The following is a 22309-nucleotide window of genomic DNA, read 5'->3' as shown; positions in this document are numbered from 1 at the left end:
ATATAATCACCTCAATTTTCCCTGGTCTGTCTGTTTCCTTTGCTATTCTCTTCTTCTCCCTCACTCTTCCTTCCCTGCGTCAGGCCGGCAGTCCATTCAGGGAGCCTTTGATCAAGTTCCTGACACGTCACCCATCTCAGACTGTGGAGCTGTTCATGATGGAGGCTACACTCAACGACCCCCAGTGGAGCCGCATGTTCATGGTCAGAGACTAGCAGCTCTAAGTAGCAGTCCCTTCAGTCTTTTCATCGACACATTAGCCATTAGAACAGCATTTTGCTTTTTTTTGCTGCCTCAGTAATGGACTTTAATCAGGGATATATTGGGCGTTGCAAGGCTCAGTGGTCCTTTTAAAACCAAATTGAGATGGATCACTCCCAGTAAAAATTCTTAATTTTCTGTATCATGTGTCTTGCTACAGTTTGTTGAGACGGTTCACGGACCATCTTTCTCTTAATGTGTGATTTTGCGAACTTACACCAAGTCAATTTTTTCATATACAGAGTTTTCTGAAACACAAAGACGCCAAACCATTAAGAGATGTGTTGGCCTCTAATCCCAACCGCTTCGTCCCTCTGCTGGTTCCTGCGGGCACTGCAGCAACTGTCCGACCTGGGTCTCCTTCTACCACCACGGCCCGACTGGACCTGCAGTTTCAAGCCATCAAAGTATGCACATTTTCAATACAATTACACTAAAGTGAACCTACTGTATGCATAGCCATGTCTTGACAGGTGAGATGTGTACATGTGTAAAACTAACCTAGCCGTGGTATTGAATCCTATAATTACTACATGACTCTCCGTGATTTCCACCACTTAACTTCTAACCATACTCCTTCTTCCTATTTGCTCAGATCATCAGCATCATAGTGAAGAATGATGAGGGCTGGCTGGCGGGACAGCACTCTCTGGTCAGCCAACTCAGACGAGTCTGGGTCAGTGAGGCCTTCCAGGAGAGACACCGCAAAGACAACATGGCTGCCACCAACTGGAAGGAGCCCAAGCTGCTGGCCTTCTGCCTCTTAAGCTACTGCAAGTAAGTAGGGCTATTTAAATTGTGATGGAAAGTGAAAAGTTCAAGAGGAAACTGTGTTGTAAGGTTCTTGTATGAAATGATGACACCATCAACAGTCACTCAAGAGTAACAGAAGGACTTCAGTCTGAAATATATTGATATCTGTAGAGTGTTAAAACCTAAAATAACCATGTTAGTCACATATTTATTAGCCTGTGTATGGACTAAAAGTTAATAATTGTAATGATTTTAAAAGTTATTAGATTTCCCAACTTTTACTAATTAACAGAATTCCAATCCTGAATGACCTCCTCCCCCACCTCCCTGTCTACTGAGAATGAACTAACCCACTTAGCTAGACACTCAACAGATGTTTGTTTTAGACCCTGCAATTAACCTCCTACCACTTCAGAGTACTTTTAGAGAGTATGAGTTCAGTCACTCTTCCTTTTAATGCTAATTACCAGAATCACGTTGTTATCAAAGATTATTTGAAAATTACATCATGCAGTGTCACAGTTGTAGACATTTACACACCTGTACACTGAACTTGACTCCGTCTCTGCTCTGAAGGCGAAACTACTCGGAGATCGAGCTGCTGTTCCAGCTCCTTCGGGCCTTCACGGGTCGTTTCTTATGCAACATGACCTTCCTGAAGGAATACATGGAGGAGGAGATTCCCAGGAACTACTCAATCGCACAGAAACGGGCCCTGTTCTTCCGCTTTGTCGAATTCAACGATCCACACTTCAACGACGAGCTCAAAGCGAAGGTATGCATATTGGCATTTAATAGGCTAGATGCCTGATGTCTTTTACAATTTTGCTAATCATCTTTGAGAAGGAACATTCAAATCGTGGTTGGAGGTAGACTTACCGACTTACCACTCAGGAAAATATTACCAGCACTTGTGGCTTGGCTTGGCTTAATGGATATAATGTGACCACAACAATTGTTAACACACTTGAATCGGCCATCTGAAAAGCATGAAAAGAAAGTAAGCAGAGGATCAGATTGCACTGATGGATACGTTTGAGTGTTTGTTTTGAACAATGCGTAAAATAGTTTTGTTATATCTCTTGTTTTCTTGAAGTACTGAAGTTTAAAAGGAGGAATTATAGAGCTTGAAGTTTTCTTTTCAGTTTTGTGCCTTTGAGTTGTGGGTTCCTGGTTTTAATTGCTGTTTTATTTTTTTCCGTTGCTTTTATTGGTTACATGTCTTATCTTGTTTGTCTCATTACTATTTTATGTTTTTATTTCTACTGTTTAAATTTTAATTTGCATTTCTCATTATTTTTTACTGATTGGTTGTAGGTCTTCATTAATATATTTTCTTAATGGGTTTTAATTCATATGTAACATTTATGTGGTGATAGTTGATGCTTTCCACAGTACACTGTACTTCCACCTAGAATGAAATGTGCTGCATAAATTAAGCTTTGCCTGCTTAGAAAACCGGATAAAGAGGAAAAAAATACATATTAAGTTGTTTTGGATTTTTGCTAGTAAATTGATAAAAAATATGGACCATATTTTCCCAGTGCTTGGCTGAAAGATGCATCATAAATCATGTTGCTGGATTTTTTGAGCATCAAATGGGAAATGCAGCCGTTTAGGGACCTGATCTGTGTGACTTTTATGGTTGGCGTGTTTTGTAGCAGAAGTTCTTTGATCGAGTCAGGAAGGTCATTCAGTCTGGTTTTAGACCCTCAGAGGCTCACAGATGAATGCCTCTGTCCTCCCTACCTGACCTGCTGTGGTTACAATCGTTCGGGCTGCTTTTTAATTAAGCTCACTCGCACAGACAGATGCGCGCACACATATTTTTGTATGGGCTGTAACGGCACACACAACCTGGCACAGAGGAGCAACAGCACTGCTGTTAAGTACAAACGGGTCAGTGGGGGGAAGGCCTGCCCTGGCACTCAGTTGCACAAAGCCACACACACACACACACACACACACACATACAAGAAGCAGGCAAATGTACCCTAATGCAAGGACACACACTTGTGTTTTTGATGCTGCTCACTTCACTCCGCTCTTTTTTTTGCTCATTTTCAGCTTTTGTTCCTCTAGTAGCATATGGAGTGGAAAAAGTCTGAATGAAAGCAGGCAGTGTCCAGCCAACACATTGTGCTGCATTTTTTCCAGGATGAGATTTCTAGCAGTGCAGAGTTCAAAACAAAACAAAACAAAAAACAATAGAATATTGTTTTATTCCTTTAATTGTTCTCCTCTGGTGTACAGCAGATGCTAGTTGTGTGTTTGTGTGAGACAGAGAGACAGACATACAGAGAAAAGATGTGTTTCTGTGCAAGTCTGTCTGTGTTGATTGGTGTATGAGTCATGAGGAAGAAAATGAGTGTGGGTGTTACGTCCACTAACATTTAAATAATTGCCTTTAGAGTTTTTCCAGCGGCCTTATATTACCGGGAAAGGTGTCTGTGTTGTGCGCACAGTTCTCAGTTTCCCTAGGAGTTGCATAGAGGCTCATGTTCTTGTGTAGCGTCAGGGGGGTCTGGGAGAATATTTCACATCTAGCGAGGCACAGAGGAGTGTGTAAGAGGGAGAAGAGAGACAGTGTGTGACAGCAGCAATGAATCATCTATGATACCACAGACTGACCTCACGCTGCTCCTGTATTGCATCTTTTGTTCTTTCCAAACCATTCTCACAGAAAACTGCTTTTGTGCTGCTTTTTTCCCCGTTCAAAACCGTTGACTATTCATGCAATAGATTTCGAGCAGACAAGCAAACAAACAAGTATATGAAATTTATGAAGCACAGCACGTCTGTTTCACATTCTGCTGCCCCCCCCCCCCTTTCTTTTTTTGTTCACAACAAGATGTACAGTGTAGCAGAGTTTTCTACAACATCCGAATGTGTCTAGTGTCTACATGCTGAGTTGGTAACATCTCCTCAGTGCTGATTGAAGTCAAGCTGAGTGGAACCTATATCTGTTCCAAGTATATGTGAACAAGTTTTTCATTCTAGTTGAAATTGTTTGTTTTGCACATTTACAAATAACACATTAAACAACAACATAGATGATTCACACCAAGATACATTTTAAAACTTGTTGTAATATACCTTCTGATGGTAAACCAGATTAACACCCGAGTGCAACTGTATTAAGCATCTTAATTAGCTTGTTTAAGAAGCAGTCAACAAATGACAAAAGCAGCTGAATGACTACACATGATTGAGGCATTCTGTGAGGTTTCAGACCACACACTTACAATAAGACGCCCTTCACTTTGAGAGAAATGTTCCACTGCCAAAAAGTTTTTAAAGGTGCTTGTAGTTCTGGCACACTATTATTATTCAAGACTACCTGTGGCTTCTTAACAATAAAAGCCATATATTATTTGCACATACCTAGTGTGTGTAGGGGCATTTCATTATTCTGGGTCCCCTTTGCCACCATCTCGTCTCTATTGTGGTGGGTGAGGAATCCTAGCATTACCGCAGTAAAAAGCACACACACACAGGCACACACAACAGGCTCTTGTTATTTGTTTAAGGGTATGGAAATGGGATTTACGATAATTAAGACACCTGCAGAACGAGATTTAGGCGACTTGCCCAGAGGTATTATGTGTGCACACATGCACCAACACACACAGCCTGCAGGATCCCATCCTATAATTGGCATTAAAGGAACAGATGAGACTGGAGAACAGACTTGGGGCTCAATGCATTTTCTTTGTGTCTTCATTTAGGAGTGTCTGAGCATTTTTCTATGTGTGCACGTGTGAATCTATCGACCATGCGTGTACGTCGTTGTGCAGAGCGCGTGTGAATAATGCGCTAATGGGGGAGTCGGAAACATATGCTGGCACAGCTCGTTCTCCACTGAGCGATGCCCTGTTCCCCCCCAAATGATGGATTGAATATGAGGGTTCATTAACAGATAGCAGCTTCTTTAATAAATGCAGTCGTTAGTTGTACTGGGGTGGGGTTATTCGGCATTTTACTAGCTAATCAAGCCTTTGTCTTCATTTGGTAACCATCCCCACAGGTTTTCGAGGGGGGGTTGGGCTGGTAAACAGCCTTCTAAGCTTTGCCTCAGCAGAGTTTAGTTTTGTTTCTTTCAAAGCATTTAGACAAAAAAGCATGTAATCCTTCTCAAACTTTATCTCTAGAGTTTAAATTGTATTCTTCTGTCATTCTTTAAACAACACGCCTCTTTCATTACCATCGTTTTAGGTCATATTTGACATCACTCTACCTCAAAACTGTCTACGCTCCTAAGTTCCTTTTTTCAGTTGCTGATGAATCAAAAATGTTTCCCCCTCCATTATTATCAATCTGCAAAAGGCCTGTGTCCTTCTGATTTTAGAATAGATTTGGAGTAGATTACTGTTTCATCACTCAATTATGTACCATGAAGAGCTGTGCAGGTTTTTTCCTTTTTAAGCAGCTTTGGAGCCACACCAGGTGATTTCACTGATTAGTTTCTCCTTTCTTGATGGTGTGCTCTGAGTGAAATCATCCATTCTAGGCTTTTAAAACCTGAGAGAGTGAAGGTTGCACACTCCCCTAATTGACTGCAGAAATGTTTTTGGGTTTCTTATCATTGTTTTTTTTTACCCCCATTTTTATAGGTGCTGCAACACATATTGAATCCAGCCTTCCTGCACAGCTTTGAGAAGGGGGAAGGCGAGCAGCTGCTTGGACCACCCAACCCTGAAGGAGACAATCCAGAAAGCATTACCAGTGTCTTCATCACTAAGGTATACAGGCACACGAATGTCTGCTGTCATTTTTTTTTCTTCTCATCTCGACGTCTTTCTTCACATTAAGCCCTCTCTCTCACTTCGTCCCTCTGCTTTCTCTGTTCATTATTCGACAACTGTGCCTCTCCATCATCTTTTCTGATTTCATCAGTTGCTGCATTTCCTCTCACAATGTCTTATCAGCCCAACACATCTCCATACACTCAGTCCGCTGCTAGTAGCTACTACATCCTACTTAGTCTGATTCTTCTCTACTCGATCACATAATTGCCGGTTTCCCATCTTTCTCCTCTTCATTTTCATCTCTTCCATCAATCTTTGTTTTCTCTCTCCCTCCCACCATCCCAGCGGTCCCTCTCTTCCATCACGTTTCATTCATCAGGCCGCACTATAATTCCTGGTGTAAATGTCATGCTGTGACCATGCTAAAGGTCAGCGTGTTTGTTTGCGCTGTGGCAGATCTCATCACTAACACCAGTCGTAATGGCTGCTAATGGCTCCTCTACGGTCTGGTTAAAACTCATTTCCTCACTCACTTCCCTCTTTCTGTCTGCTCTCCTCTTTAACTCCTCTCCAGGGAATTCAGATGTTGATGGGTATTTTTTGAATGGGGACTATTTTTTCCTTTTTTTTTTGAAAGGGGTTCTCTATATGTAAAAGAAAGGAGATTGCTCTTGTGCTTCAGTGTCATTCAAATGTAATTTTGGAAAGTAAACATTGCTCAGAAGTGCAATATTCTTGTGTAATTCAGGACCAAGCATATCCAATAGAATGTGGTTTTATTTCATATCCATGTAGATGAGGTGCATCAAGTAATCTAAGACTTGTGTTGATCTCTGTCGGTTCTCTGCCCTTTTTGTTCTATACACACAATAAAGTAAATATGTTTTATACATAGAACATCTCACCACTTATTAATTAATCAGCAACTCATTCAAAAACCAGCCACTCTTTGCTGTTGGCAACAAAAACTTTACCTCCACCTACCACTCTTTAACTTCACATCTGTCCCCTCCCTCCCCAGGTTCTGGACCCAGAGAAGCAAGCCGACCTGCTGGACTCGCTTCGAATCTGCTTGCTGCAGTTCTCCACCCTGCTGGTGGAGCACGCCCCCCACCACATTCATGACAACAACAAATCGCGCAACAGCAAGCTGCGCCGCCTCATGACGTTCGCCTGGCCGTGCCTGCTGCCCAAAGCCTGCGTGGACCCCGCCTGTAAATACAGCGGCCATTTACTTCTGGCCCACATCATCGCAAAGTTCGCCATTCACAAGAAGATCGTCCTGCAGGTGAGGAGGGACGCCAGGAGAGAAAGGAATATGAAGAGGCATAATGAAAGTTGTAGTGGATTTAAAACGCGACCCGACACATTTGTAAAACATATCTGTGCGAATGCAGACAAAACAAGGAAATCATCAAGATGACGAAGGCTCAACTGAACTGAAATAACAGCTGAATACACAATACTTAAAATAGGGGCAGTTACAGTGGGAATAGTGTTTATGTAGAGAGAGATGCTGTAGTGGAACTGAGCATGTGGTAGGGTGTGTTCATGTGCTTGCAAGAGAAAGCAAAAGAGTGTGTGTTTGTCTGTACTGCCTGGAATCCCACACCTAATGAAATATGAATGTGTAGAAAGGAAAATAATAGTTAAAGGAGAGTTAAGAAAAGAAGAACCTAGGTGTCTCTCCAAACTATACACTGTGGTTTGTGTGCTTTGTATAGGTCTTCCACAGCCTGCTGAAGGCGCACACCATGGAGGCGCGCGCCATCGTCCGACAGGCCATGGCCATCCTGACACCAGCTGTGCCCGCCCGCATGGAGGACGGCCACCAGATGTTGACCCACTGGACTCGCAAAATCATCGTGGAGGAGGGCCACACCGTGCCGCAGCTGGTCCACATACTGCATCTCATCGTGCAACACTTCAGGGTAAGCCGATAGAAACGAACAATGGCGCACCGGTCAGTAGTTCACTTCCTCCCGTCAATCCATCATTATCGAAGGTATCGATTCCCTGCAGGGGCGGTGCAGACGGAAGAGTCAAAACAAATCTGATTCCTGTCCCTGTGTTTTACAATAATCATGATCGACTTGTCTGCGTGATTCGCCATAACGCTCTGGTGTTGATCTCAACAGAGACTATGCATAGTAATACATGTGGCTGTCATGAAATTCTAGTTGACGATTAAATGCCACGCAATTAATTGAGATTAACGATTTAATTGTCCTTTTCTGATCATTTTATGCCACTATTATAGTATAAGCCTAAACATAGTTTGATAATACGCATACACCTTATGAGGAAGAAGAGACATGTATTGACATTAAACACTGACGCATATAAATAAGAACTGCATTTCTGTTTGCCTTTAGTGCAAAGCCTAAAGGCAAATTAAATCCATGATAGATGCTCATCGAAATGCACTCGTCGAATATTAGAAATTAAGAGCCTCGAGATAAACAGTTTGTGGTGCTCCACTCATGTGCAATTAAACCATAGAAGAAGGGAGGGCAATGTGATGTTATTAAATTTATTAAAAGAGGACGAGTCAAACCTCAAACGGTGCGGAAATAGTGGATGGAATGGAAATGTGACATTTCTGTTAGTTTCATCCAGTGGTTTTTGTATAGATCAATGGAAACAATTTTAAGGATCATGCAAAATAATTGTGGTTAGCTCAAATAATTGTGATCGGGCAATTCTGTAATAATTGTGACAGACCTAGTAATGCATTTTAAAAGGAAAACTTATTTTTGAAAACGGTGTCTGCTCATTGGTTCATTTAGCTGCCGTTCCTTGATCTCCTTTTGCTGATGAACTGAGCGCTCTGAATGATATTGCACCACGCCGTACAAAATCATCCAGGTTTTAATTTGGTTATTTAAACTCAAGTTCCATGTTGGTGTTAACGGTTACAATGGTTCTGTGCTCTGTTGTCTCCTAGTCAAACTCTGCATCATTAACTCTGAGCAGTGAAGTTGATAATAACCGCCTGCTGCCTGTAATCGCCTTAACGCAGATACATTCTCAGACTCGCCCCGACAGCGATGATCAGCCGAGTCAAAAAGAGACTTTTTCTGTGCTCGAGTCAACACCAGCGAAGGATCATTGGCCTTTATGTTCGCCTTCTTCCTTAAACTTCAAAGGCACTTTTCTGCCCTCTCGCTCCTTCAGCCAGTGTTTCGCCGCCTCGCCAGTCAGAGAGCGACAGTCTCTTAGCAGAAGACTGACATTTTCCTCAGCTCCCCTCTCTATCTCACTGACAGGCTGCTCTCACTGGGCCAGATGACTAATCTAATGTAATCACATCAGCATAATTACACTGGGGAGGAGATAATGACAGACAGATGAGAGACTTTGTGTGTGCGTGTGTGTGCGATTGTGTGTATGCGTGTGATAAAAGAAATGGAGAGATTGCGTGCGTGTTTGTCTGTGTGCACACGTGATGGACAGGGCTTAGCCACTCTGTCATTAAGGGGCTGTGAAGTCCTGCTCTATCGACCATAATTACCCTCAAAGTGAGAAGCTTTAATATTCTTTGACACTGGCAGCAGCCCTCAGATAGACATCTCATCTCTTGCTCTTTTGTCTATGCGCGTCTCTGTGTTTGAGAGTCCCAGTTCGGTTTGCGATGAAGCTAAGTGACTCTTGAGTGTGACTCTTTAGAGTGTGAATGTTCGGGGCTAAGTGTGTGTCATCATGTCCTTGAGACTAAGTGGGAATACAACTTCAGAGTTTGCCTCTTCTGACTAAGTGTCTGAGTGATTGAGGACCCTGTTTAACTTTGCTTGTGTTGTCATCCCAAAATCGAAAGCAGAGTGTGGGCAGTTTGAAAAAAATTACACTTTTCCTGACAATGAATGTAGTCACCTTTGATTTTTGATCATTTCTCTTATTTAATCTTAATTAAGATGAAGTTGACTCAATTTGGTGGCCGTGGTTAGTTCAGCAGACTAAGTTCACCAAAAATATTCAGGCATTATATAGTATATATGTGTGTTTGGTCTTCTTGTGTCATTCCGGGTGAAGAATTGTACATTAACATGGATGCAGTTGCTCTTTTGAGATACATAGACCAGCAGCAGCTCTCACTGTCAGACCAGAATCAGAATGAGTTTTTTATTTTTATTTTCTATTTTTTTTTTTTACAAAGAGTTGAGTCAAGTTGCGTGTTGTCCTGACTACCAAAACAGGCGCATAGCTGCAGTGGCATTTTACATCAAAGTTTTGACTTCTCTATGTACCGCTCTTTCATCTGTTCAGCCTTGCTTCTATCATTGCTCATGTCATTGGCATCAATGACCATCTGCCATTGATGCTCCAGGACTAAAAGATGCAGTTTATTCCCACCTGACAGTTTGTGTTTAGATCACAAACTTCTATGAACTAGATATTCAGTCTTTTAACTCAATGCTTAATTTTAGATTTTTGTATTCATTTAATTCATTAATACTTTCATTTTTTCCCCAGGTGTACTACCCGGTTCGCCACCACTTGGTGCAGCACATGATCAGTGCAATGCAGCGTCTGGGTTTCACCCCCAGTGTGACCATAGAGCAAAGGAAACTGGCTGTTGACCTGGCTGAGGTGGTCATCAAGTGGGAACTACAGAGAATCAAAGACCAACAGGTGTGTTCTTAGATTATGTATACACAAAAACACTCAAACACAAACAGAGAAGCTGCCTGAACACAACACAGTTTCACAAGGTACAGCTATTAATCTAAAACATTAAAATATTTAATGTTCTTACCCATATTCCATAGATGCTCATGATTAATAATCTTGTAGGAGTTGGTCTGTATGTATGTTTAATTTAACCCGGCCTCCTCTCCCTGCTCCTGTCTGACCGTCTTTTCGTTATGGCAGCCTGAGTCTGAGGCTGAAGTGGCTAGTGGTGGTGAAGGAACCAGCGGGGCAGCTGTGAAAAGAGGACTCTCTCTAGAAGGTGTTACCGGTGGGCAGGATGTCAAGAGGTTCCGCACAGCAGCTGGAGCTGCCTCCACGGTGAGTTCAATCAGCCGTCTCTCAGATACCAGTAAAATGTGCCCGTGGCTGGTTTAAACCCCAGTGCTCAGTCTCTCCTAGAGCGTTTCAATATAACATCTTAATAAATTACTTTTTAATTAACAGGTACATTTCTTACTGTCGACATAAGGTGTCCCTGCGTTCTCTGATGAAAGTATCTTTCAGAATGTTCTATAATCATTCAAACAACTAATTTACATCCGTCTGAGACAAAAATTGCCTGTGGTGCGTCGTCTTTGTAGCCCCGAAACTGAATAAGATGCTCGCTTTGCAAGACATGCCTCTTTACAATCTGCATTTGTTTTTCTGTGATACAAGTTAGATACAGTACTTTAATAAGTCAAAAATCAGTTTTTCATATTAAGAGCAAAACTAGCTCACTGTCATGGCACTCTAATGATGGTACCCAGTTTCTCTTGGTGAAATATGGTATAATACATTGCAAATTATGCATGTTGTTTATAAAATTAATACTCTGGAAACAAAACTGCAGATGCAACAATGTTGTGTTCCCTTATGTACACAACATCCTGCAAATTACAGACTGTGCCTTTAAGATGGCTCGTTGTACATAATGATGTGTTAAAAATCCCTTTCATACCTAAACTGTTCTTTCAGGAAACTAGAACAAGTCTCAGTAGTTACGGCCTTAATGCCGTCGTGATTTCCAGCCTCCTTTGCCTGATGTCAGGAAATGCAACAGTAGCATTTGTTTCTGCTGGAGCCATGGAAATGTTAATTCCTCAGAAAGTTGCCAGGATAATTATCAGGAAACCATGGCTTCATTCTCCTTTTCCCTGCAAGCAGTGCAGTGCAAAATCTGACTTAATGCAGGCTCTTTGATATTCCCCTCTAACGAAAGACGATGTGGTGTTAGCACTGCCGTCACAGAGTCTTATTACGAATGTCTGCAGTTTCCTAGCCAATCAAAGTTTAAGTCTTCTCTTGTAGTAGAAGCTTTCTTTGCTCAATTTTCAAAGGAGAAAAAAAAACCCTTGACATGTTAATTGAATATCCTCGTATGTTTATTTTAGGTGTTTGGCCGCAGCCAGTCCATGCCAGGCACAGAGACGATGCTCACCAAGCCTGTTGAGAAACAACATACGGACACCGTGGTCAACTTCCTCATCAGGATCGCGTGCCAGGTAACACCTCCACCAGCACCGCCTCACATACAGCACTCCATCTCACTCACACACAGACACACACCAGGTACAGCTCCGCCATCCATAGCGCCTGCCAGGTAGAACACAGCCATCCCAACCTCTCAGCGGCGAAGGTCGGACGCACCTGGTGGCTGTCCTGAACGCATCTCGCACACACAGAGTCCTTTGTGTGCGTGTCCTCACACAGCTGTCCCTCGGTCTAGTGGCAGTGATGACCTTGGTCACACGCCTGAAATAGACTGTTGAGATTTCACTCACCTTGACTTTCCTACTTGTTTTTGGGCCAAGCTCCATTCTCACTGTTCACCCAACCATCTCTGTGAAATATAACCGGTGGGGATCACTCACTGCTCGCAGAATAGTCTATAGAAACATGATCTTTTCTTTGTATTCTGCTTAATCAGAGTGTATTGTGATACAAAATGTATCCCTGTAAAAACAGTGTATCTTTGCCTGGCTCCAGGGATTCCCAGCAACCAAAGAACATCACTCCTAGAGCTAAGAGGGATTCATGTTTTTTTTTATTCAGGGATGCTTACAGCTCAGAGGGTGATGCTTATCGCTATGTGGACTTGAACACAGCTTTTCTGATTGAAGGACGACCTCCTTCCAGGCTATGCCACTGTTGAAGTATAGCTGCTACAATTAAATGACAATATATGGCAAAAGGCCTCATCTCCTCATGTCTGATGTGATTTGTTACCTTATCAGAGCACCATTGTGATATTGAGGATAAAAGACACATTGTCGCAGAAGAAGATAATCATACCAATCTCCCCCTTTTTCTTCTGTTCCAGGTGAACGACAGCACCAACGTGGCGGGCTCGCCGGGGGAGCTGCTGTCCCGCCGCTGCGTTAGCCTGATGAAGACTGCCCTCAGGCCTGACATGTGGCCTCGTGCTGAGCTCAAGCTACAGTGGTTTGACAAGCTGCTTATGACAGTGGTAAGGCGACGATGCCCTCAGAACGGCTGTACCTTATTAGGCTGTCTGCATATTTCATACAGCCAGACATGCTTGTGTTAGTGACATTTCTGGTATGACAGAGTTGGTCTGCGGCCTTGTAAACTGTCATTACTGCTTAAATTCTGCACAACTTTTGTCAAAGATCACCGTGTCCAAACCTGTGATAGCTTTTCCCGTTTGATGGAAGTGTCTGGCTTTTATTTTCTTTTCAGTGATGAAAACTATTGTTGTTCTTATGTTAAGTCCTGCAACTTTATTTGTTTATGTGAGCATGTTAGGGATTATTTTAAATTGCTATTGAAAGCGTATATCACAAGTGTTTTAGGCAAGCGCGTTGAAGAAAATTCAAAATATTCAGACTTGTTGTTTTCGACTCAAAGCAATAAGCAGCAAACAGTAAAGGATAAGTAATGTGTCTCTGCTGTTCGCCTTCCCGAAGTTTCCCTCTCCCGCATAAGCTCTTAGTATTTGCTCTAATGCCTCCAAGTCCTTTGTCTGTTATCTGTAATACATGAAGTGAGGCGCAAACTGCCATAATGACAAAATAATGACAGTGGTGAGATAACAGGAGTCTATCCGGGTTGGCCTGTGCCTTCTCATTCAACCCCACAGTCCTCCTCATCCTAAACTCTTCATCCTCGCCTTCTGCATCGCCCCACTGTGACTCTCTGCATCTCTCCTCCACTCGCTCTGTGTCTCTTCTTCCTCTCATCTCCTCTTTTCTTTTCAGCTCCTTATCACTGCCTCTTTTCTCTCACTTTATCTCTTGCTCTCCTCCTCTCTACTCATCTCTGCAGTCTGATTCAGTGCCACTGTTCGACGAGGTTATCGCCATGTGCCGACAATTGTCACGTACTTCCCTTGTTCTCTACTGGGGGTTCGGCCACGCCTTTCTCTCTGCCTATGAACACACACACACACAGACACACAATCATCCCCCCCCAGATCCCATAGGAACGGTCTGACAAACAAGGCTTACTGTAGGTCTTACGCAGATGCACATACACAGGCCATTCCCCCTCGGGAGCTTGCTCTACCTGCTCAGCCGTCTTACTCAGACTAATGAACAATGCTCTAAATCGGATTACCTTTTATCATCTCATTGTACTGGCATGACAGTGATTAAGAGTCAGGAGGAGTGGCGTGAGAGGGCAAATTAGGAGGGGGCAGAGGACATCCACAAAAAAAAGATGCACACAGTCACACAGGCAAATACATGCATATGCTCTATCTGCCTGGCCCCAGAGACAAGGTCCCGTTCTGTTAATACAGTGCAAAAATCAATAGGACCCTAATATCTACTAGCAGTCTTATCAGAAGAGTCACCTTGTTCATTAGCCAAGATTAGTGCCATGGATCTGTCCCAGATTATCCTCTTGGCCCTGCCATTGTCGTAAACCTTGATTGCAATTTAGACAAAATTACTACCTGATGTTGGCCATTGATCTTTGGTTTAGCAGTGATCCCGATGCCTTGGTTCTTTTGTGTGAGAAATACCTCTGTGTGTAGAATATTGATTTTCTTTTTTTCCTTCCTTTTCTTTTTTGGTTGTTGACTTGACTTTGTATTAAAACTTGAAACATTACTGTAGTAGGTATAGTAGATGTTAAAGTCTGAGAACACTTCTCTATTGGGAAAGTGCTGAATATTTCTGTTTTATAACAAAAAGAAAAATCACACACATTATTGATGTGCACACTTCTTTTACTCTGCTTAACTCCTGGTTTCACTGTTTCTTCTGTGTCCACTTAGGAGCAACCGGCGCAGGCGAACATCTCCAACATCTGCACTGGACTGGAGATCCTGTGCTTCCTGCTGACTGTGCTGCAGTCCCCAGCCATCCTGGCCCACTTCAAACCACTCCAGCGGGGCATCGCCGCGTGCATGACCTGCGGCAACACCAAAGTCCTGCGGGCCGTCCACTCCCTCCTCTCTCGCCTCATGAGCATCTTCCCCACTGAGCCTAGTAAGTTTCCAGAGCCAAATACCTAAATCAGACAGGGAGTGAGTCAGAGCAGTAATACTTAATACTGAATCTCTGCCTTTCACTCCCTGCTGTGTTCATTAAAGAATGCCAAAATATTTGGACCGTTGTTCTGTTTGTTTATGATCATTAATGCTTCAGTTCTTCAGCTTGTTTTGCCATGCCATGTGTTTAAAGCAAGATATTCCCTTTTCAGCTGTTCTTTGTTTATAACAAATGTTGCTTTCTTTCTCCAGGCACATCAACTGTGGCGTCTAAGTATGAGGAATTGGAGTGTCTGTATGCAGCTGTGGGCAAAGTCATCTATGAGGGACTTACCAACTACGAAAAAGCCACAAGTAACACAAACCCCACGCAGCTCTTTGGTAAGACCTTAAGCATTCCGGTTGTCCCTTCTTTCTTTTCATTAATCCCTCTCTGCCCTCTTGCGCTCTGTTACACTTACTTTGTTGCTCATAAACCCTGTTTAAAAAAAAAAACTCCCACTCTTTTTCCTACAAAATCGAGCCACCTCTCGGTTACTTTGAGCAATTAAACTGGTGAGTGGGTCGTTAAAATGCAAGCCGGTGGGCGCTGCTGCTCCGGCTAACATCTGGCCTGTTTAAACTCAGGCCACAGTCCAGTGGCTTGGGAAAGGTCGTCTTGGGAAGGATTGCTTCTTTCGGCCATCCTCCCTGTACAGACATTACTGTTATCCACCCAGATGTAGCAGAGTATTTATGAGAAAAGTTCACATCAAAGCTTATTCTAAGAGAATTGCGACTGTTCTAAAACACAGTACAGTAGGGCTGGGTATTGTTGAGAATCTCACGATTCGATTCGATTTCGATTCATTAGGTCACGATTCGATTCGATATCGATTCGATTCGATATTGATTGAAATGCTTCGATATCGATTCAGTATCAAGCAGAAATACACAAATAAGAGTACCAGATTTTTTTTTTTTTAAATAATTATTTGTTTAGTTTCATGCCTTATGAACAGCCATAGTATAACTCATAGCATAACAAAATATGACACTGCTTTAACACTGAACTACAGTGCAGCTAAATTTAAATTAGGCTATGTGTTACTTTCCTCTTGGAAAATAACTCATAACATTTTGAGTAATAAAACAATACAAAACAATATTATTAATAATAGCCTACTGCACAACTGAAAATATTGTAGCGACCCCGCAGTAATGTTCTTGTTATGATGTTTAAGTTCTGTGATTTCTGACTGACTGTCAATGTGTATGGTACGGGCAGGTGGGATGAGAAACTGAGGGGCTGGGGTGAGTGTGAGGAAGACAGAGTCCTGTCTGTGTGTAGGTGAGTGAGTGAGGAGGAGCAGAGGAAGAAGTGAGAGCAGCTGTCAGATAAGTTTGTGTTATGTTGTTGACTTGTCGTCGGGTCTGACGCTACAATATCAATAACAACGTGTGCTTAACACAAGGGGGCAGTTGTCGGTCTGACTTTAGCTTTTTCGCGGCACGGAGAAATGCGCATCTGGTGGCTCAACCTGGTCAGTGGGTGCTTGAGCACCGGAGCACCCACGGAATCGGCGCCTATAAATACAAAATGAATCCCCACATCTGCTTTCAGGTTTGAAGGTGCTGGCTTAACGCTGCTGCTGCTACTCACTCCCATATTGTTATGGTTTGGTCTAGTGCGGCCCCCGTCCGTACAGCGCGAATCACACGAGGGTGTTGCTCGCAGCGCCCCCACTGGCCAGGGGCTTGAATCGATTCAGAAGATTGCTGAATCGATATTGAATTGCAGAGAAAAGAATTGCAATGCATTGCTGAATCGATATTTTTACCCAGCCCTACAGTACAGTAGCTCTCCAAATAAAGAGCCCTCCAGTGACCAGATGGCTATTGGAGAGAAGTCCAAAGGTAACACTATTTGAAATGGTTTCCCAAAGTGGCAGTTGTGGTCAATGAACAGCTTTTTGTATCCTGCTGTCAAAAAGAGGTAGCACTAATGTGATGCATCCATCTGGCCAGGGGGATGACATTTTAACGTTTTGTCCACCATCCAGGGAGCAGAAACAGAGAGGGATGTTACTCATACCTCTCCTCTGCCTCTGAGACACGCTGGAACTTTTTTTGTTAGAAATCCAGTCCTAGTCGTTCTCTGAGAATGAACACAAGCTCACCGCAGGCGTATGTGTCAGTTACCTTGCTGCACAGAGGTTGAGGATCTTGTCTAGATTATTGTATTTCCAATTTTTTCCCCCCTCCTTCATCTGCCTCCCCCTCCCGTTTGTCTGTCCTCCAGGAACACTGATGATACTGAAGTCGGCCTGCAGCTACAATGCCAGTTACATCGACCGCCTCATCTCCGTGTTCATGCGCTCGCTGCAAAAGATGGTGCGGGAACACCTGAGCCCCCAGCAGGCCAACCCAGGGGTCACCGAAAACAGCACAGGTACATAGGAGAATGGGACATCTGAGAAAACACACACACACACACACACAAACACAAACATAAAGAACAAGCACATAAAGCATGCTTGGCCATTATAGAAATCGATCAACTAGTTTTATGATTAAGAGGAGCTTGTATTGGCTGGTTGGCAACATGACAATACAGCATGAATTAAAACAACTCACTCATGTGTCCACACAAACCCGAACACATTTGCAACACATGCAAATAAATGTTGCCAAACATAGCCATCCCACACTCGGTCTTGCCCTGGTAACTGCATTTTTATTACCACCTGGTTTAAATATTTACCTCGGGTCTTGTGTTCAGCTCGTGTTTCTGTTGAACTTCTTCTGCACGGCTGCAGTTAAAGGTTGCTGACATTATCAAGATGGTCAGTTTGCGTGTGTTCGCCAACCCTGATCTGACAAGGGGGTTGAATGTGTGTGAGCTTGGTGGCACACACACACACGCCCTCTCACTGGGTGACCTTCCCCAGACTCCCGAGGAGCTCGGATATCCCATGTATCTCAGCTGCGCCTGACTGCATTTGAAGACCCCTTTTGAAAAGTTGAATATCAGTCGCCCTAGCTGTGTTCTCAATAGGTGTCGTGGTTCGGGGAGATCCACTTCACAGATAGGCCGGTTTCACAGGGAATGTTCCTCAGCTCTAGTTCCCAGCCTGTATTGTGTCCCAGCCTCTCTTTGGATACAGCAAACAGACGGTCACCTTGTGTTGTTCTGCTCTGGGTTTGAGAGCGTAGACACTGTTTGCCGAGGAAACACAACTGTTCTTTCTGCCAGCACGAGTGAAGATTTTCACGAGGTTGAGTCTTGTTTTTTAAAAGCTTTGGGCTTTCTAGTTTTATCATGACTATAACAACATTCATTAAAGTGTTCTATTCACTTTTTTTGTGAGCTAAGCTTTACCAGGTTTGTAGAAACAGGCAGTACATAATTCCTGATGCTACCTCAGACAGGAGGTAATAGTTGTACGATGCTATCTGAGGTTTAAATGGGACCGTAATGACTGTACCAGGAAACGTAGGCATTAACTCTCCACTAGGAGCAGTTATAGTCACCAAGACCAGAGGCTGTTTGACCATCAAGGTTGTTGCTGCTAAAGGCTGTGTCTCTAATCATATAATTTTTTACTGATGTACTCTTTGTATTGTTCCGTTGTCTTTTTAACATCCATGTAATTAACATACCATTTTGGTGATATAGTGTAGATGTGTCAAAGGTTTGCTTGACTCTCAGGACATGAGGTGAAGATTTAAAAGAGCAATAAAAGAAGGAAATAACAAAAGCCATTTCCTATAAAACGGCAGGTTACATATCTGATCTCGGAGCAGTACAAATGCTAAAATGCTAAAATTGTTAATATTTCTGCTTTCTCTGTGCTCATAGTGACCAGTGAGCTGGTAATGCTGAGTCTTGACCTGGTGAAGACTCGATTGTCGGTCATGAGCATGGAAATGAGGAAGAACTTCATCCAGGTCATCCTCACCTCGCTGATCGAGAAGTCACCTGACCCCAAGATCCTCCGCGCTGTCGTCAAGATCGTGGAAGAGTGGGTGAAAAACAACTCGCCCATGGCTGCCAACCAGGTAGGGAAGCCGCATTTCTCAGACTCTGAAACAACCTCAAGTTTTAGGGTTAAATATTTAAACATTGTGCCTACAAACAAAGTAAACACTTGATTCAGTACATAATCGAATTATTTCTCTTATAATGGAAGGGGGAGGGGGGGCCAAGAACTGAATCAGCAGTGTACATTTTAAAAGGTGTGAAACCTTCGACAAACAACAAGCAAAGCATATTTTCTACATCCAGTCAGGTTAAAATTAGCATAATACCCAAACAGCTGTCTCTGTCTCTATTTTCTTTTAAGCTGTAGAATGAGAGCGAGCACTACAGGACTGAGGTGGACAATAATGCAGTTATAGGAAAATAACTAAAGGGATTATCTGTGTTTCATTTTCTCCCCTCTCCCTCTGCTCTGTCTCTTTTATTTTTTATATCCTCTCCCTTTATTTCTATTTTCTAATCGACATTCTTCTTCCTTTCAGATGCCGAACCTGCGCGAGAAGTCCATCCTGCTGGTGAAGATGATGACCTATATAGAGAAGCGTTTCCCCGATGAACTTGAGTTAAATGCCCAGTTCCTGGACCTCGTTAATTACGTCTACAGGTAATTACTGCCATTCATCACATGGCCAAATGGCCGTGCCGCAAAAGCCATGCCGCCCTTGCATCCATCTTCACAGGAGGGATGAAGGTCGGGAGGTTGAGGCGGGAAAAGACACGGGAGGTTGGGTCAAGGAGCAATGGAGAGTGGAGATGAGGAGGAGGGAGTTTGAAGCATGGGCAGTGAACCATTCTACTTTGTTGTTGTTGAAAGATAGAAGTAAAGATGAGAAAAGATAGATCATGAAAAGGCCTAGAGTTGGGACATAGAAACAATGCATTTAAAATAAACAGCAATTGCAGCTGTAGATAGAAAAAGAGAGCCGAAGAAGAGGGTGTTGTTCTGCAGAGGGGGGCGAGACAGACAGCAGATAGTGATATAGATATTGCGAGCTGATCTTTCACAGTGCTACAGTAGTGCCAGGTTCCGGCCAACTCATGACAGGACACCCAGCAGGTGGAGGCCAAAGGGGAGAGACTGTCCTACTGCCAGCTATTCATCAAACCACCGCTCTTTTTTCCTCTCTGTCTTACACACATACACATTTAATCAGCCAAATGTAGCCTGTATCCCTCCACCCCATCTGCTCTTCATGTCAGAAGGTTTAAAACGAGCAGTAAAGCCATGATGGACAGCGAGTAATCATAATGAAATGATAAAGCAGCTGTTCCCGAACAATGTGTGATTAAGAGAGTAGCACAAATAGAGGCAGTGTGCAGCTGGTGTAGCCGTGCCTTTTTGTTGTCGCTTTTATCCCACCTTCCACTCTCCCCTTCTGTTGTGTGAATCATACCCATGAGGCGCATTCACCGCAGCAGGATGATGTCAAAGTGATGACATTTGTTATTTAAGTGTTTAATGCATGGCTGTTAATGCTTTACTACCACTGCAATATCCACATCAAAGAGATTTAATTTCCTCCAATATTTAGCGTGAACTGCCGTCTCCGCACATTTCACTGATCTTCAGCAACAAGGCTGTTCAGACCTCCTGGCACCTTGCATTTGACTGTTGCTATTAGATAACCCTTAATACTAGAATCTACCTGCCCTGTTTACAAATGCCTCTTAAATATAATAAAAATTGATTCGGTCATTGATATATATTTTTAATTAGGAGCAATTACGCAGAAATAAAAGAAAATGAGCTGCAAATATTGATTAATTTTCTTTTGATTTAACAGTTTATCAGATAATTCCTTGAAATATGTTGTAAAAACATGACCAAAAAAAATCAATATATGCCTGTGCATTAAAAAGGAAATTACTTCTTGTCCTTGGACAAAAACTTATTGCACTCATGTAGCAATATTTTAGAAACACTGTTAATAATTGAAAGCATATAAGTTGGAATATAAGTTTCACAAGCGTGAAGTTAGTGCAGGGTATAGGTGCTCTCATTTTTCTGAGTTTCTGAATCTGAGCTCATAGGTTTGTTTGATACTGCGACTTGTTTTCCACAGTCGCCTCGGTGTAGTTTTCGGCATCGATGCCGTGACTTCTTTCAATGCGTTTCAGAAGTGCATTAAATGTTTCATCAACAACAAAATGTCTGTATTCTGCTTTCATAAATCATGGAAGTAAAATGGGTACAAGGCGGCATGCAGGCTCCGCTAAATAGATGTTTTGTCCCCCACATTATTCAGGGATGAGAGCCTTTCGGGAAGCGATATCACATCCAAGCTAGAGCCGGCGTTCCTCTCAGGGCTTCGCTGCACACAGCCACTGATCAGAGCCAAATTCTTTGAGGTGTTTGATGCCTCCATGAAGCGGCGCGTCTACGAGAGGCTGCTCTACATCTGCTGCTCTCAGAACTGGGAGGCCATGGGCAGCCACTTCTGGATCAAACAGTGCATAGAGGTAAACAGAGTACTGTCTGTGATCTTTCAGCAGGCCTTTAAGCTTTTATCCAGCAATATAAAAGAATGTGTTGTTGACTCAGAGAATAAATCTTTCTTTTGTTTTCCGGTTCCAGCAGCCTCTTGTCTTGCCCATCACTTGTCATGTTTTCTGTTACTGATCGTCTTGGCGTGTGTGTGTTTGCGCTATGTGTATATTAGCTGCTGCTGGCGGTGTGTGAACGAAACACCATCATCGGCACCAGCTGCCAGGGATCCATGCTGCCGTCTATCACCAACGTCATCAACCTGGCTGACAGCCACGACCGCGCCGCCTTCGCCATGGCAACGCATGTTAAACAGGAGCCGCGCGAGAGGGAGAACAGTGAGACCAAGGAGGAGGTGAGACGCGCAAAACAGACACACAAACAGCATAATGCATCAGGAGGCATGGTCTCCCACACAAATCATCACATTATCCCATTAGGAGTGTGTTACATACTGTGATCCTGAAAAAGATTAAAGCTTTGCCTCGTTGTCTGTCTGTTAAATAAGTCTCTGTTCTCATCCCTCGGCCATTACCAAGAGGCTGTCAGTTGTTGATGTCATGTAATCCCCTTTCAAAACAGCATTGTGTCCAACATGAAACTAAATGTCAAAGCTCTCTGAAAAGATAATTGTTTTCCTCTCCTCTCTCACGGCCCATGGCAGGATGTGGAAATAGACATCGAGTTAGCTCCAGGTGACCAGACTGCCATCCCAAAGACTAAGGAGCAGGCCGAGAGAGACACGGGCAACCAACTGCACATGCTCACCAACCGCCACGACAAGTTCCTTGACTCGCTGCGGGAAGTCAAGGTAAGGTTTTGTCCTCATGGAACCAGCTCGTACGCTGACTGTTACTTCAGAGCGCATTGCAGGGTTGATTAAACTGACTGGGTTTTGACAAGGCTGGGGG

The 22309-nt window shown here is 43.2% G+C and overlaps 1 protein-coding gene across 1 annotated transcript in view; it reads left to right on the top strand.

Annotated features, from left to right (window-relative positions):
• Positions 1-22309, top strand: part of trrap (transformation/transcription domain-associated protein) — a 79129-nt gene that overhangs the window by 21241 nt on the left and 35579 nt on the right. The window contains exons 33-51 of the mRNA XM_083994215.1: positions 84-203; positions 504-668; positions 857-1038; positions 1591-1789; positions 5628-5756; positions 6784-7050; positions 7487-7693; positions 10236-10394; positions 10635-10772; positions 11828-11938; positions 12757-12903; positions 14677-14890; positions 15145-15273; positions 17174-17323; positions 18734-18933; positions 19396-19517; positions 21160-21373; positions 21574-21753; positions 22063-22209. Coding sequence (XP_083850341.1) covers positions 84-203; positions 504-668; positions 857-1038; positions 1591-1789; positions 5628-5756; positions 6784-7050; positions 7487-7693; positions 10236-10394; positions 10635-10772; positions 11828-11938; positions 12757-12903; positions 14677-14890; positions 15145-15273; positions 17174-17323; positions 18734-18933; positions 19396-19517; positions 21160-21373; positions 21574-21753; positions 22063-22209 — 3180 coding nt within the window. The remainder of the gene's footprint in view (positions 1-83; positions 204-503; positions 669-856; positions 1039-1590; positions 1790-5627; positions 5757-6783; positions 7051-7486; positions 7694-10235; positions 10395-10634; positions 10773-11827; positions 11939-12756; positions 12904-14676; positions 14891-15144; positions 15274-17173; positions 17324-18733; positions 18934-19395; positions 19518-21159; positions 21374-21573; positions 21754-22062; positions 22210-22309) is intronic.

The sequence above is a fragment of the Trachurus trachurus genome (assembly GCF_905171665.1).
Source record: "Trachurus trachurus genome assembly, chromosome: 19".
Classification (NCBI taxonomy): Eukaryota; Metazoa; Chordata; class Actinopteri; order Carangiformes; family Carangidae; genus Trachurus; species Trachurus trachurus.
Note: the sequence above shows the minus strand (reverse complement) of the source record. Positions and strands in the feature narration are given on the sequence as shown.